The sequence below is a fragment of the Pipistrellus hanaki genome (genome assembly GCF_964339955.1).
Source record: "Pipistrellus hanaki genome assembly, chromosome: 3".
Taxonomy (NCBI): Eukaryota; Metazoa; Chordata; class Mammalia; order Chiroptera; family Vespertilionidae; genus Pipistrellus; species Pipistrellus hanaki.
This window is the reverse complement of record NC_140505.1, coordinates 53,106,401-53,123,419: the sequence shown is the minus strand read 5'-3', so window position 1 is coordinate 53,123,419 and position 17,019 is coordinate 53,106,401. Positions and strand designations below refer to the sequence as shown.

At 45.5% G+C, this 17,019-nt stretch overlaps 1 protein-coding gene and 1 long non-coding RNA gene across 2 annotated transcripts in view; both read right to left on the bottom strand.

Annotated features, from left to right (window-relative positions):
* The window catches only part of LOC311620111, a 59,490-nt gene extending 42,798 nt beyond the window's left edge, over window positions 1-16,692 (bottom strand). The window contains exon 1 of the long non-coding RNA XR_014794636.1: window positions 15,401-16,692. This is a non-coding gene — a long non-coding RNA (uncharacterized lncRNA). The remainder of the gene's footprint in view (window positions 1-15,400) is intronic.
* KCTD12 (potassium channel tetramerization domain containing 12) lies at window positions 11,509-14,532 on the bottom strand. The gene has a single exon (XM_084879147.1). It carries the CDS (start codon window positions 14,237-14,239, stop codon window positions 13,238-13,240), a length of 1,002 nt encoding a protein of 333 aa, XP_084735273.1. The 5' UTR covers window positions 14,240-14,532; the 3' UTR covers window positions 11,509-13,237.
* Window positions 16,693-17,019: the final 327 nt, after the last annotated feature.

The following is a 17,019-nucleotide window of genomic DNA, read 5'->3' as shown; positions in this document are numbered from 1 at the left end:
CATGGTTGTGGGCACATCCCCAGTGGGGAGTGTGCAAGAGGCAGCTGATCGATAATTCTCTCTCATCAATGTTTCTAACTCTCTATCCCTCTCTCTTCCTATCTTTAAAAAATCAATAAAATATAAAAAGGCAATAAATGCATATCTATCAACAACTGAATCTAAAAATCAAAATAAATGAATAAGAAATCTAATGAATAAAATAAACTAATAAATAAAATAGAACCAGAGGCATGAAAACATGGAACAGACTGAGAAATCTCAACAGGAAGGAGGGAGGGAGGTGGGAAGACATTAACTAAAGAACTTAGATGCATATATGTATTACCCATGAACACAGACAATTGAGTGGTGAAGGCCTGAGGATGGCAGGATCCAGGTGGTGGAGGGCAATGAGGGGAAAAAATGGGGGGTACATCTTAATACTCTCAATAATAAAGATTAAATACATACATACATAAATACATACATAAGAAAACACATGGTTCTAAGCAGAAGAGAAAAGAAACATAGTTGCTTTTCTAAAGTCAGAGCATCATTGCACAGATCATTTTTTATTTATTTATTTAATAGTCCTTGCTACTGTCATTTAAAAAACCCACAACTCTCACCAGCAGAATATTTGGAACAGTATACTCCAGCATTTCAGGGAGATCAAATTTCTTTTCTACAACTCTTAAGAGGCACCTCTTGAAAATTTCCAGTTAATATTTTCAAAACTCTATAACAAATAACAGACCCAGAGAAAAGCTTATAATATGGCTGTCAGTGAACTTGACTTCCATCACAAAATCAAAACATTGTCAAGCATTTTAGGCATTGAAGCAGCTACCTCCTAATAACTATGTGGGGAAAAAATACCCAAATCAGTTTGTCTCATTTCAATCTTTGACTTTAAAGAAAAAAGAAAAAAAGAAAAAAAAGGATAGTTGTTTTTTGTATTTATTTTTGAAACTACAGTCATAATTTCTCCGAGAAATACTAATAATAGGGTAATATGCAAATTGGTTGGGATGCTGTCACGGTAACAACTGATCAGCAGCAGGCTGTGTGCGAAGCAGGCACAGGTGGGCGGGGACTTGCAGCATCAGGGGACAAGGGTGGGGTCACAGCAGAGAGGCCTCTCTGCATGCCTGTGCCAGGGGTCCACAGGCTCTGCTGTGGCCCAGTCTGGGAGTCCATAGGCCTCCCCCTGCTCCGGCCTACCTCTTTGGGGTAATTCATCAAGGAGCCACGGATGGGTGGGTGCGGCCTACCTCTTTGGGGCGATGGGTCATGGGGCTCCGGCACTGTGACAGGGCACAGGCCAGGCTGGCAGACCCCTCCCCCACCCCAAGGCCACTAGTATATAGTAATAAAAGTGTAATATGCTAATTAGACTAGACAATTTTCTGAATGAAGCCAGAGCTGAGAGGGAAGCCCAGCTCCTGGGTGACTGCAGGCAGCTGGAGGGAAGCCTGGGTCCTGGGTGCCAGAGGGAAGCTGGTGCCAGCAGCTGGAGGAAGGAAGGCCTACTCTTGCACAAATTTCATTCATTAGGCCTCTAGTTTATATATAAAAAAGAATTGTTGATTCTTGGTAGTGTTACAAAACAATAAAGAGCAAATTTTAAGTTAGTTCTTTTTCTTCCTAATACAGAAAAAAGGATTAATTAACATGAGCATTCATTCATTCAACAAGTTTTTATTAATGATCTATTATTTGCTAGGCACTGTGCTGAGCTTTAAGGCAAATATAAAGAAACAGGCACTTTTCCCCCTGCCTATGAATGCACAAATAGATGTCAAAAATGAATGAAGACTAATTCTAAGACCATACCATACATAAAGTAGAAGCAAACAACCCAAGTCACCCAGGAGTCTCAATTTCTACTTTCATTTCCTTCAGGTTCCGCATTCTACCCTGTGATTTTTACTCAATGCTTTCTAAGGAAGAAAGATAAAGGTTGAACAAAAAAGATATTTCTTCCTTTTTCTTCTGTACACAGAAATGAGAGCTTACTCTTGCTTTGGGTTCTTCTCCTCACTCACCCAAAAAGTATTAGCATGGAGAATAGTAATGAATCAATGAGGAGTAATTTATAAATAGCTTCAGAAATGTTATCAGTCACTATCATAAAGGAAAAGTCCAGAAACTTTTAAAATTTGCCATTATTATGCTTCATCTTTTTCACTTTGAAAAATGGGGAGGAGGGGAATCATTCTTAGTAATTATTAGATGTATTTTTATTAATTGCAGGAGGAAAGAGAATGGTCATAAAACTCCAAACATGTATTGTAAAATGTATAAGGCCCAACCATACTGTTTTCTGTGATAACTGGTTGTTCCAGAAATAAAGGCCCTTTTAACCTACAGTTCATAATTTTGCTCTCTGTTGTTTAAGGAAAGGAAAACATACCCAGAAGGAGAGGGCTATGTCTCAAATATTGTATATTAGGGGCTCACTTAATGACTGTTGGAAGCTAAAAGGCTGCATTGTTATTTCAGGATTCTTGATGCATTGGAACCAGTGAGCTAATAAAGTACTTACAATTGACTAGGTCTCACTAAAGACTCCAAATCTCTTGACGAGATCTAGAGATTAACAGGAGAAAGGAGTTCCTCATTGAAACAAGGTGCTCCCTATATTATTGCACACAAATTTCATGTAAAACCGCATGACAGGTTAGGGAGGTTTTCTGTCATTATTTTTTTAAATAGGTTTCAATTTATTGCTCTTTTTCTCCTTCACCCCTATGATGCAAATATTGGATACACTTGAAGTTGTCCCGTAGCTCCTTATACTATTCTCGTTTTGGGGTGGGAGAGGGGAGGCAGAGTTCTTTTTTCTTTTTGCTATTTTGATTGAGTGTGTTTTGCTTCCTTATATTCCAACTAGAGGCCCGATGCACAAAATTCATGCAAGAATAGACCTTCCTTCTCCCAGGACCCGGGCTTCCCTCACAGCCCTGGCTTCGTCCGGAAGGTCGTCCGAAAGGACATCCAGAAGGACATCCAGTCTAATCAGCATATTACACTTTTATTATAATAGATAACTATTTTTATTTTTTACTTCACCTACTCAACTGTTGATCCCTGTAAATTATTCTTCATGTTAGCTATTGTGTCCTTCATTTCTGACTGGCTTTTTCTATGGTATCCATGTCCTTTCTTTATGCTGTTGAAGTTTTCTCTGAGTCCATCTACGCTTCCCTTGAAGCATCCTTATAACCAGTGTTTTGAACTCTGCATCTAGTTGATTGCTTGTCTCCATTTTGTTTCGTTATTTTTCTGTAGTTTTGTCCTATTCTTTCACTTGAGATGTGTTTCTTTGTCTCCTCATTTTGGCAGCTTTCCTATATTTGTTTCTATGTATTAAGTAGAGATGTTATGTCTCCTAGACTTATGTAGTAGGTGTAGAATCCAGAGACACAACCTCCCTGTTCACCCATGCTGGACTCTCCGAGTGAACCTCCCTCTACATGGTCTGTGTACTGGTACCCTTCTGTGGTAGTTGGGCATTGATCACTGTTGGCACATCAATGGGAGTGATGTACTCCAAGGTCCATTGGCTACAAGACTGGCTGCAACCACAGTGGAGAATCAGCTTTATAGAAACCCACTCCACAGAGCAGGACTTAATTCAGAGAGGTTCTGCTGCCCACTGAGCCCAGCCCTTTAGTCTATTGCTTGTGGAGGTGGCTGGGTGGTGCTTTGATGTGGTCTGAAGCTATCCACCAGGTGTGCTAGCTCTGGGCTGGCTAAGAGGTGCAAGCCAAGATCAGCCACTGCCTGTGTTCTGCCCAGGATTATCTGGAATGATCTATAAAGTTATCTGCAGATGGCTGTTACTTGTGCTGGGCTTAGAGGTGTCCAGGAGAGGCCATGCTGCTAAGGCTGACTGCTACTAGTGCTGGGCTTGGGGCCACTTGGTGAGAGGTACAGGGCAAGATGCTACTTTTTTTTGAGAAATTTTAGGAAATTCTGAAGCATGAGCCAAGACAGTCTATTCATATGGAAATACTACTGGTAATAGATTGTGTGGGCCCACAAGTTGCTGGGGCAGGTCTCAGGAAATCACCAGGACAGGGTGAACAGGGTGAACCATGTTTATGGAGACTCAGATTTGGCACCTAACTGCCAGCTCTGTGGAGGAAGAACTCAGAAAAAAACAATGGCCTCTTCTAGCACTTCCATCTGGGAGAAAGCTGCCCCTCCAGCTCTTACCTTTATCCCAGACAATTCAATTATTCCCTGTATGTTACTAAAGCCTTTCAAGCTGCTTTTTAGCACTGGAACTCAGAGGGTGTATGTCTGAGTAAGTCCATGCGTGGGCCCTTTAAGAGGAACTGCCTGGGACTCCAGCAGCCCTTTGTCTCACTCACCACTGGTTTTTACAGCCAAAATTTATGGTGACTTCTCTTCCTGGAACTGGAACCCTGGGCTGGGGTACCTGTTGTAGGGTTGGGAACCCTTCCTCCTCAGAGAAGATTATGCAACCAAGATATTCCTCCCAATTTTTATCTGCCACATGTGGTGTGGGACCAGCCTGTTATACCTCTCTGCCCCTCCTACCAGTCTCAATGCGGCTTCTTCTTTATATCCTTAGGGATTCCAGTTCAACTAGATTTCGGGCAATTCTGAATGATGACTGTTCTGTAGATTAGTTGTAATTTTGATGTGGTTGTGAAAGGAGAGTACTGCATTTACCTACACCACTATCTTGACCAGAAGCCCTTTTCTACATTTTTAGGCGTACAAATACCATTGTGTTATAATTGCCAAAGTATTCAGTATTGGGACATGCTATATAGATTTTCTAGACCAGGAGCAATAGTCTATACCAGGTAGCTTAGGTGTGTAGTAGTCTATACCATATGTTTGTGTAAGTGCACTCTATGATGTTCACACAATGATAAAACCACCCACCTAGTAATGCATTTCCCGGAACATATCCAGTCATTAAAAAGTGCATGATATAATTCCCTAATTCATATATACAAATCTCAATTAGCCTGATATTCCAGAATGATGTTCCATATTTATCCTAAAGATTCCCATCTCTTTCTAATTCTTTAAGAGGTGCCTCAGAAAGAAGTATGGGATACATTATGTCTCCTCTTTATATACAGTAGGTCCTCAGGTTACATCGGAGATCCGTTCCTATGGTGTGACCTAATGCAATTTTCGGAACCCACCTACATAAGCAACTACATCACTCCCATGGAGCACATACAGAGCAGTAATGAAGTGAAGCAGTAAAAAAAAAAAAAAAATTTTAAATATATTTTATTGATTTTTCACAGAGAGGAAGAGAGAGGGATAGAGATCCAGAAACATCGATGAGAGAAAAACATCGATCAGCTGCCTTCTGCACACACCCCACCGGGGAATGTGCCCGCAACCCAGGTACATGCCCTTGACCGGAATCAAACCCGGGACCCTTCAGTCCATAGGCCCACGCTCTATCCACTGAGCCAAACCGGTTTCAGCTACAGTAAAAAAAAATTTAAAAGATAACAATTCCTGACCTTTACTTGTGGTAAATAATAAATAATATATATATATATATATATATATATATATATATATATATATATATATATATATATATATCAAAAAAAAACCAAAAAAAAAAAAACCATAAAGCACATATGTACATATGTTGACATGACAGAGCTTTTTTTTTTTTTTTTTTTTTTTTAATTAATAAACTAGAGGCCCAATGCATGAATTCGTGCATGGGCGGGGTCTGGCGGGCCTGGCCCCAATCAGGGAGGATCAGGGCTGGGCCTGTTGGGGGAGGAGACAGCGGGAGGTTGGCTGGCCAGCCAACCCCAATCGGGCTGATCAGGGCCAGACTAGCTGGGGGTTGAAGCCAAGGGCCATTAGCTAGCAGCCCCCACCCCCAAATGGGGTGGGGGAGGCGATTGGGGGACAGCGGCCAGGGGAGGGGCTGTGGGAGGTTGAGCAGCCAGGTTGGTGGAGGAGTCCAATCGGGCATGGAGCTGACTGGGGGAGGGGCCACAGGCAGATTAGGGTGGTGGGAGCCAATTGGGGGTGGAGTCAGCTGTGGGGAGGGGCTGTGGGCACTGGGCCAGCTGGCTCCATCCCTGAATGGGATGGGGGGGGGGGGCGGTAGGTGGCCTGGGGAGGGGCTGCAGGCCACTGGCTGGCCAGTCCTGCCCCTAATGGGGGGGGGGGGGGCCGACAATCTAAGGTGGGGCCAGGTGGGAGAAGGGGCTGAAGGAGGTTGGCCAGCTGGCCCCACCCCCTTTGGGGTAGGGGGTGTGATCAAGGGCGGGCCATCTGCGGGGAGGGTCTGTGGGCCAATCCGGGTGGTGGGGGCCCATTGGGGACAGGCCCAGTTGGGGGGAATGGCTGCGGGAGACTGGCCTACCGATCCCACCCCCTGATCAGGCCAGTTCGCTGGTCGCAGTGGGCATCATAGCAACCAGTCATCTTTCTGGTGTTCCAGTCTTTCTGGTGTTCTGGCTGCTGGCTTTTTATATATATAGATAGGAGATGGGACATAACCACAAAACAACATATGTCAAGTCCAACGTAAGCCGAGGACTATCTGTACTATATTCTAAAAAACAAGTGTTGGCCATAATTAATTTTTTTTAAAACTAGAATAGGAATGGAAGAGGAGGAATTTCAGAAATAGGAAAAAAAAAGAGAGGGGGACTTGTCCTCAATATTAAATCTATATAAAACTTCATGCTTGTATATTTAAATGATTCTAGAGTTATTTCATACCACCATCATCCCCATCTCCTTGAAAACTGCAGGTGAATCCTAGTTTCCAAGCCCCTAAAGAAAAAAGTACCTGCAGGTGATTTCTTTCTTAGAACAATTTCATCCAAAAAGAAAGCCTGAGATATATTAATATATATATATATAAAGATATTCAATAAAGCACTCTTAGGATTAGAACCAAAATACCTGGAAATGTGAACACCTACCAAGAAAGGACTGGTAAGACAAATTACAGCACATCTAAAATGGCATGTCATGAGGAATATCATGCAGCCATCAAATAAAACGAGGTCCATCCTTGCTATGTGTGTCCATGAATGTGAATGACAGGAAAACTTGTACTCTCTGCCCTTGTATGTTCTTTGGCTGATCTAATAATTAAATTGACATAAGACATTAATAAGAGGAAAAAGCTCTCTCTGCTAATTGCTTTCTTCCTATAGGCCCCTTGTCTAAATTATTTCAGGGAAATTAAGGGAGAGGTAAGAAGCTCTTCTTGAGTCTGTTGGGTCCCAATTGTCTTCAACTCAAAATAATCCCCCGGCCAAAGTGTATGTTCTGAAATAGACCGCCCTGAACCCCACCACATGCACTCCAAGAGCTCTAGGATATGTGGTTAAAAGAAAAAGGAGGCAAAGAATAGGAGTAATTTCTATGGAATAGAAAAAAAAGGCAAGAAGTCCATATATTTGCATATATATAATCCCTATAAAGATATACCACTGGCTGGATACCCCTGGGAAAAAACAAAGGATTATTGAAGGAGGACAATTTACTTGTTAGTCTTGTAGTGCTTAAATTTTTCACGAATTAAATTGTGTATATGTGTTTATTTATACTCATATACAAGCACACTTTTAAAACAAAAGTTATCGAGAGGAAGTACAGGCAAAAGCAAACAGGAAAGGCGAAGCCTGGCTCACTCTCCCTGCTCGGCCCACAGCTTCCTGGGCCGGGACCCAGCAGACCCAGGCTGCGGTGGCCTGGTTCCAGCTTCAGTGATTTCTCGGTCTGAGAGGCGCTGTGCTTTCTAGCAGGAGGGACATCAACAACTGGAGATGCTTCAAGAATGCGCCCCTATATCCAAAATGCAGAACCTACCCACATTCTTTAGACTTTTACCTTCATGAACTGTACTTTTTATTAAGACCTATCTCACAGTTTCCATTTCCTTTTCCCTACAAACGTTTAAGAGGTCATCTCTACCTATATTCCCCACGTCCAAAATAATTTGCATACGTTGCAAAGATTGAGGGAAAATGTCTGTGAAAAACTTTCCCTCCATATTAAGTACCAAACCACCTTGACAACAGGCGGTTCTTGACCATAAACTCTGAGGAAACAGCTTGTTGACTACCGGCCCAGCTGGCCAATTACCCAGTGAAGAGTTCTTCTGATGGCATAATGTTAATTGTGGCCCCACAACAATTTGGGAAGCATTTTCAGTATTCAGAGAACGCTTTAGATGAAATCAGACTAGTGTGTAAGCCAATCCATACCCAGGAGCCAAGAGAAATAATTAAAGGAGTGAATGTTTTATTCTTTAGTGTTTAATAGAATATATAACAAGTCACATAATCAATGATTCTTTACTCACACACTGGGAGGAAAACAGTATTGAGTATTTCTGTTATACAACTGGTTGTGAACAGGGAGAACAAAAATCTCTAGAGAGTTTAGATAGTTGAAGAAATTCTCTTAAACTTTGGGCATGTCTACAAAGACTTCATCAGTGCCTTTCTAAAAATATAGAGGGATACTTTTCTTGGCTTTCTGTTTTGTTAGAAAAGCCTAGTAATGGTATAATCAATTTTTTCCCTTTCCCCTTCTACTTTGAGAAAATGGCTCTATGATATATAAGACAACATTTTCAACAATTTAATAATCCAGACAGCTCTGTGGGAATCTTAGATTGTTTAGTAGATAGTTTCTCAGATGCCTGGAAATACTATATAGTTTACATTTTCAAAATTAACATCCATGATGAATGCTTTAACCTTCTATCATTAAACGTAACTAATGCTGTTGTATGATCATAAATGAGTTGTCATTTGTATGCAATAGTAATAGCAAAATCTGCCTGCCTATAAAGTCACAAAGACAGTTGTATAATAGTTTACACTACAATTAATGTTTACACACGTCAAAATACATGGAAAATCAAAAACTTTGCTTGGGGGGAGGGGGGAAATCACAAAATGTATAAGGTAACAAGAATTCTTAGTCAACTAGAGTCCATCTTCCTACCACACAAGATTATACTGTAATGTAGATATTCTGGTTGAATTTCTTCCAAGTTTCAAGGGTCCCAGTAGAAAATCTCAATCTTCAAACTTTAATACTCTTAGATTTTTATTATCCAAACTTGTGACAAAGTAAATTTCAACATAACTTGCTTCTGGCTCTAGAAAACCCTATTTCAGGTAGTATAGCCACTAGAAACACAGAGTAATTTATTTATTTCTCAAGAGACAGATTAGGTCATCTAAGAAAACTAAATCAGTTTGTAAATGACTTACAGTAAGAAGAAAAAGAGAGACAATTCCAAAGGGTTCACTTTGGTAGGCTTATAATACAAATATTAAACTGAGAAAAGTATTTATGGTTTAAACTGTAAAAGAAATTCTTAAGGAACTCAACACCTCCAGCCAACACTTTCTAAATGCCTGTAGTATAATTTAGCATTTTTCATGTGGAATACAAAAGTGTTTGAATATTAGGTTAGAATTTACCGTAATTTAAAAAGTAAGAAGTTATCAAAGCTTCACCTCACATGGCTTCAATACAGTAATAACATTCCATAGAAAATCCCAATAAAAATTGGAATATGTAATGAGCATGGCCAGTTGCCATTTTGTCTGAGAATGCACAGATTATGCATTTCCTCAGAGAAGCAATAGGCCCCATATATATGGTTCTGGATTGAAAGAGAAGACAATTTTGGCTTGTATTGTAAATTATCACTTTGTGGTCAATACAAAAAGCCAAATACGAAACACAAGAACAAAAACAGTACTGAAGAGGGGGGGGGAAATGTTAAGTCTCACATCTTCAAGGAATACTTTTCACAACATATAATTTGAAAAACTAGAGTGAATTGGTTCATATTCTACATGTATTAAAAAACAGACTTGTTAAACAGTAGGCGCAAAAGCATTAAACGTGGTACCTGTTTTTTAACTACTATGTCAACATGTATTCTTTTTGTTATTAAAAAAATCTTAATTTGTTATTAAAATCTAATGTCACTCAGCTATATTTATGAATCAAATGGTAATTAAGCCATTACATATGTAAATGCATGTACACTGAATCAGGATAATGCAGTCATAATTACCTGAATAATGTATGACCTTCTCCCCAGTTATTTGAGTGGTGTCTTCACAGGGTTTATTCAAATCTCAACATTCCACCTAAGCTCACCAAACCCTTCAGCCACTTTGTAGTCCTTCTCTGCCCCAAAGCACGTGGGCCCCAAAAGTGCCCCTGTCAAGTAATCTTACCTGTTACACCCTCTACCGAAACGCGTGTAAAATGAGTTTCTTACCCAGCCTCCACTTTGGGCTAAAAGTAGAATGCTCTGTGGTATCCACTCCCAACTTTAGAGGGGACAGTCATCCTTAGAAAAAGAGGTCACTTTTACTGTTTCTAACCATCCCATGCCCAGTCTTTCAGATAATGAAAGGGGGGGGAGGGGAGGGAAGCACTGCAGGGCAACAAAGGTGGGGGCACAGTAAAATTAGGATGGAATAGTTCAACTCAAAGTTTTACAAGATAAAACATGACTTACGTGGCAGAGACAAAACTTGAGCTGTTCCCCATCACTCCAGGAGTTGTGCAGATTTAATAAGAAAAAATCAGAACCTCAGAGAGTCTTGCCATATGTCGGTGGTTTTATCTGGCCCTCTAAGATGTTCTCAATTATGTGATTTTTGTTGAGTAATCTAACAGAATACCATATGGGCAGAGAGGTTTCTGTGACACTCATATTTGGCCAGTGAGCGGCATTCCTAAATCATTTCAGGCTTGAAATAGAGATAAGTTCTGATGCATTACCTAGTCTGAGGTCACACTCAACAGTGAAGCAAACAGGGCTTCCTGGATGCCTACTCCCACTTCCCTTAGGATTATTGTCTCTGTGTATAAAGCTAACTTTACCTTCCTAAAAATGCAACCACAATAAAAGACCTCAGTACTTTCTCAAATAAAAAAGAATCAAAGGATTAAAAATACAGGTACCTTGTATTTTTACAGCTAACCGACATATTAGTATACAACTAATATCCAAGCTAAACAATGTGGAGCAAACTCAGTTTTATAATTATGTATTTTTTCCTAACCCAATTTCTCCATTGATAAGGATATAAGAAACTCATCAAAAACATGTTGCTTAGTATAAACACCATCTGATGCAAGTTACTGGGGGGCAAATATAGGAAATAGTACAGCATTAGTGAATGAATTAAAAAACTAAATGATTTGTGTAAAATGTTTATATAGGGTATATACAGATTGGATCACATGAATCTAAGAATAAAACAGTTCCAATTCTTAACATCTGTTATGGACCTAGTAAGATACAGTACAAGATTCATTTTTAAAAAGAAGGAAAAATAGCGCTAATTTAAACAGTGAAAAGAGACCCTTACAAAATCTTAAAAAACATACTCCAGAGAAAAATGCTGAAATAAATGAAAAAAAGAAAGGCTTCTCAGTCATCACAGAATATTCAAAGGAGCCTCACAGCATGAAAGATAAGGATTCGTCTCCTTTCACTTGTGGTATAGACAGGGTATGCAGTGGGACATTATTCCACGCTGGAGAAAAGGTATAAGGCAACCAGGTCTCCTTCTGTTTTCTGTTGCGTTTCCCCAGAACACCCTTTTATTGCTCAGCTCACTTCTAACCGCTTTGTCTTCATTTTAAAACATTCCCTTTGACAGCTTATCCACAGATGGGCAGCCCTTGGTGCTTCTACTTCTCTGCAGCTCTGTCACTCACAAACACTCCACCTTCGCCTCAAATAATCCACATAAAAGAAGTGGCATTTTCTAATTTTCTGGTTTGCCCAGAAGTCAACATTGTTTGGGCTGGGAGAAAATAAGGTGTTTTTTTGTTTGTTTGTTTTTTTAATAGGAGATCTTAAGTCTAAGTAACCAAAATCAAACATATTTTGTTTGCTCAAGTAAACAGATAAAAAAAAAAAAAAAAAAAAAAAAAAAAAAAAAAAAAAAAAAAAAAAAAAAACCTCAGGATGTGTTATCAACCAGAAAATAAAGTTCAGTAACGTAAACCCTACTGGGTAACTCTTTGGTTAGGTTACATCAGTATTAGCAACTTCTAAGTTTAGGACTCAAAACAGTTCAATAAAACTGCCCGTGAAGAGTAGAGATGCTATTCATCTGTATCAAATGCTTTGTGTTTTTTTGTGTACTTTTTTTTTCAATGTGCATGTACTCAAACGGATGGTACAAACTTCCAAATAATAAATGAGCATGTCTATTCCTCCCTTCCCATCCCTCCTTCTTACCTTCCTCCCTCCCCACCCCACCCCCCACGTCTTAAGAGCTACCGCCATTCACTGCAAGAATACTAGGGCTCTGCTACTCCCCAGGACGTGCACTACTCCCCAGCTCCACTGAGTCACAGCCCGGTGACTCCCCCGAAGAACTTGGTGACTTGGGCTGTCCTGGCCCTGTCAGCTGCAGGACTCTCTCCCCCTCTGGCCAAGAACTGCTGCCATGTCAACCAGTCCGACCACCGGCTCCAGGCAGTGAGTGAGCGGAGGAAAAAGGGTGCCTCCTCGGGCTGGAAGTCACTTTCCCCAAGGTACAAGTTTAAGCCACAGGCGAAGGCCTTTTTTCTGCATCGAGAAGACATGATCCTTCATTGTGCCAGCACTAGATGCTTCTCCTACATCTACCTGTAACTTTTCCAAACTTGATTCAATATTTATAGTCACTGAACTGCCTTCCCGGGGTCCTAATTCCAGGTCCAGTCTTTCATCCAGCCTTCTAAAACTCTACCTTTTGAAGAGGGCGGAAAAAACACTATTCGCAGTGTTATCCATTTTCATTTCTGAAACCTGGAATGAGTCATAAGGGCTTGACACTGGACAGGGTCCGATCAAGTTCTGAGCAATGCCATCATCCCCAGGTGCGGACCCCACTGCCCCACTAGATCCAGACTGAAGGGCAAACTGGGGGAGGGGTGGCTTGAGGCGGGGGCAGAGGAAGCAATGGAGGGGGAGGGAGTATATCTGGGCTCTCTCGGCTAAGTGGGGTCCAAATTAGACAAAAAGGCCGAAAGGATTTGCGGCTCCAGGTTCTCAAGTGGGGGGGGGGGGGGGTCGAGGAAGACTAGCCCAGCTACTGGAGGTGGGGACCAGGGGACTAGAAGGGCGTGGGTGGAAGGGGAGTCTATCATCCTCTGGGGGCAGGAAGGAGAGGGAGGGCAGGAATGGGTGCGCTGGAGTCGGGAGGGGGCTCTGGGGAGCTCACTCCCTGCAGAAGACGTACTCGGTGTAGCTGGTCCAGATCTTGTCCTCGCTCTGGTCCGCGCTGGCGAAGGCGCAGGTGCCCGTGGAGCTGCACGCCACCATGTGGAAGCCGGACTCGGACAGCTTGTCGAACGCCTGCTCCAGGAAGTTGAACTTGAGGTAATAGCGCGACGTGTAGCGCTCGGGGGGCCGGTCGGGGTCCCTGCTCTCGTTGAGGGTGTCCCCGAACACCTCCTTGGCCAGCGAGGTCTTGCCGCACACGGTGATGCGCGCCACCCGCCGGAACTTGGCGTCCGCCTGCGCGTCGCGCCCGATGGTGTAGGAGCCGCGGTAGCCGATGGTGATGTAGCCCGAGCGCCGGCTGCCGTCCAGCGACTGGGACGGCGTGAGCAGCGGGCCCGCCGCGCCCCCGGACGGGCTGCGGCTCGCCGGCTCCAGCGTGGGCGACGGCACCCCGGCCGAGGCGCCCTCCGGCTGCTGCTGCTGCTGCTGCTGCTGCTCGTGCTCCGCGTAGCCCAGCGACAGCAGCTCGTCGCCCAGCGAGCCCTCCTTGGGCACCCCGCGCCTCGGCTGCGGCGGCGGGGGCCCCGGGCCGGGCTGCTGGGGCGCCCCGAGGCGGCGCACGAGCTCGGGCAGCTCGAAGTACTCGGCCTCGCGCTGCAGCCGGCTGCGCTCGGGGAAGTAGTCGGGCAGCACGAGCTGCAGGTCCCGCAGGTAATCCAGGATGTAGCGGAAGAGGAAGCCGTCCCGGTCCAGGAAGAAGCGGCCTTTGCTGTCCCGGGCCAGCTCCTGCGGCTGCTGCTGCGTGAACATGCGCCAGAGCAGCGAGTCCGGCACCGCCACCACCGTGCAGCGCCGGGTCACATACACCTGGCCCCCCACGTTCAGCTCCAGGATGTCGGGGAACACCGGCGGCTCGGCCGAGGAGGACGAGGAGCCACCGCTGCCGCCACCGCCGCCCCCGTTGGGCAGTCCGCGGGTGCTGTTGGCCAGAGCCATGGCGAGGAGGTGGCCGGGCGCTGGGGTGGTGCGGGGAGTAGCGGGGCCGCGCACGGGAGCTGCAGCCGCCTTTCCGGGACGTTGGCTTAGCCCTGCGCCCAGGCCACTTCCGCAGCCCGCAGCCCGGAGCCCGGGAGCCGAGCGCGCCGCGGTGAGCCCGGCAGCTCCGTGCGCTCCGCCCGCCGCGCCCGCGCGCTCCAGGCGAGTGCCGGGTCGCGCCCCGCGCGCCGCTTAAGTAGAGCCGCCCGCCCGGGGCGCGGGGCGCGCAGGAGGCGGGGGCGGCGGCGGAGCGGCGGGGCCTCGCTCCCTGGGGCGGGAGCGGGGAGGCGGAGAGGGGGATCGATTTGCATGTTAAACGCCGCCGAAGCCGCGCCCGGCCCGCTGGCTCCACCCAGATTGCGAGCTTGTGGGGCGGATGAGGGGGAGGGAGGCGGGCCGAGTACCGGTTCTCACTCCTCCCGCCCCGCGCTCCGGCCCCTTCCCACTCCCGCCCAACTTTCTTCTGTACCAGAGTGCGCGGACGGAGCTGGGACCGGCCCCTTCGGGAGAGGAGCCGCCTTCGGAGGGGTGGTCAGCGCACCCCTTCCCGCCCGGCGCCGAGGCTCTGGGAGGAGGGCGTCCGCTTTCCGGCTCCCCGGGGTGGGGAGAGGGTGGGGAAGTGGGTGGCGGCCTCCGGAACTGGCCGCTTTACACATCGGGGCCGTGGCTCTGCCCTGGTCGGTGGTCGTGTTGCTGAAAGTTCTCGAGAGAGACAAAACACGTGCAGAGAGGATGGGGCCGCCCCCGCCCAGAAGCAGCCACCCCGGGTTCCAGTAGCCAGGAAAATCCCCCTAGATTGAAACAAAAAGCTAGCCTCCTCGGTGTCCCGCCAAAGGACGCTCTCCGATGATTTACTTTCTGTGTTACATTGGTTGGGAGACCTCTAAATTGGAGAAAATTAGCTGAAATGGCAACGAGGCCCTTCAGTGGGATAAAGGAGTGACTTCGCGGTGCCTTCTCCGGAGAGCCACCTCCTCCCGCAGCGCCTCCTCCTCTAAGGCGAGGCTGGAGGGGTTTAGCGAGGCCGGGAATGCTCTGTCTCTCGGTCCCTCTCGGCCCTTGGTGAATCGCGCCGTTAAACTCAGAGATTTTTGCAGATCTAACGTAATTGACCAAAATTACCTTTCAGTCCCTGCGTTGTTAACCTCCCCGAGGTCCAGGCGACCCTGCTGTGCTGCGTGCCTGGGTCATTCATTCTGTTCAGTCGTTTTCAGGTTCCCTTACACTTAAAGTGCTTTTCCTAAATCGCCTCTGGCCTTCTCAGGCTTGCTCCCTGCACACAGGCATCCACCTGTCACATCGCAGCCCCGAAGGCTCCGCCTCCTCCCTCAGGAGGGCCAGCCCTGGCTCCCCAGGCGGGCGGGCGGGGCCTCCGGGTTGCTCCTTCCACATGCCCCGCCTGAAGCGCAACTCATTGGGAAATTTCATACTTGTGAGGGGTTATCTGATCTCTGACTTTGGTAAATAAAATAAAGTGTCCCTGAGCACTGCAGGAAAAAAAAAAAAAGGCACAAAAGAGGGAAGTGAAGGATGCTAAGAAACCATCAGGTCAAGGAATATTTGTTGTGTACCTGCTATTTCCCAGCTGGTAAAGAATGCAAGGTAGAACAAGCTGAAAGGCAGCATTCAGTGTAACCTGGGAAGCAAAGGGTCAGGAGTCTGACCAGGGATCAGACCAGCTGGAAGCACAGACGGTCAATCCGGGGGGTGAGATCTTTGTTCTTGATAATAATGTTTGTTTACCCTTTAGTGTGACTACCCACTGAGCTTTATAATTTCCTCCTGAATAAGTGTCATTTTCATTTTGAAATGTTTATGTCTGTTGAACTATTATCTCATCATGTCACTGTGCTGAAATGAGATTAAGCCTCAAACCAGTTCACTTAATTGCAAGTAGATTTTGATACTGAGTGTCTGACCATTCTTTTTTTGTTTGTTCTCCCTGATAATAGATGACATAAAAATTCCAAGTTCCAAAGCTGAATTTCTAGGTGGTTGTGCTACTATTACCATGTTTCCCCGAAAATAAGACATCCTCCGAAAATAAGACCTAGCGCATGAAAAGATAAGACATCCCCTGAAAATAAGACCTAGCGCAACTTTGAGAGAAAAAAATTAATATAAAACACAGTCTTATTTTTGGGGAGACAGTCTCTTTTCTATGAATTTAAGAAAAGCCTTGCTCATATCAATTCTGTACATGTTTTTGTACCATTACTTTGCTCATTGTATCAGCAACTATAGGCCTGGTGCACAAATTCATGTACGGGGGGTTCCCCTCAGTCCAGCCTGCACCCTCTCCAATCCAGGACCTCAGGGATCAGGCCTAAACTGGCAATTGGATTTCCCTCTCAAAATCTGGGACTACTGCTGACTCCTAACTGCCCCCTGCCTGCCAGGTTGCCCCCCAACTGCCCCATTCCTGCCAGCCTGGTTGTCCCTAACTGCCCCCCACTGCTGACCTGGTCACCCCCAACTTCATACCCCCCCCCTGCCAGTCCAGTCGCCCCTAACTGCCCCCCTTCCCGCCTGAGCAGCCTTGTCACCTCTTACTGCCCTCCCTCTCTCCCCCCCAGCAGCCAAATGCCTCCCCTGCTGGCCTGGACACCCCATGCAACCTGCTGTTCAGTCATTTGGTTGTCCTTCATAACCCCCCTGCTGGCCTGGTCTCCCCAAGCAGCCTGCTTGTTCAGTTGTTTGGTCGTCCCTCACTATACCCTGCTGGCCTGATCATAGGCAGC

Excerpts from the sequence above, each read along its gene's own strand:
- KCTD12 (XM_084879147.1), bottom strand. The coding sequence starts at position 14,239 with ATGGCTCTGGCCAACAGCACCCGCGGACTGCCCAACGGGGGCGGCGGT.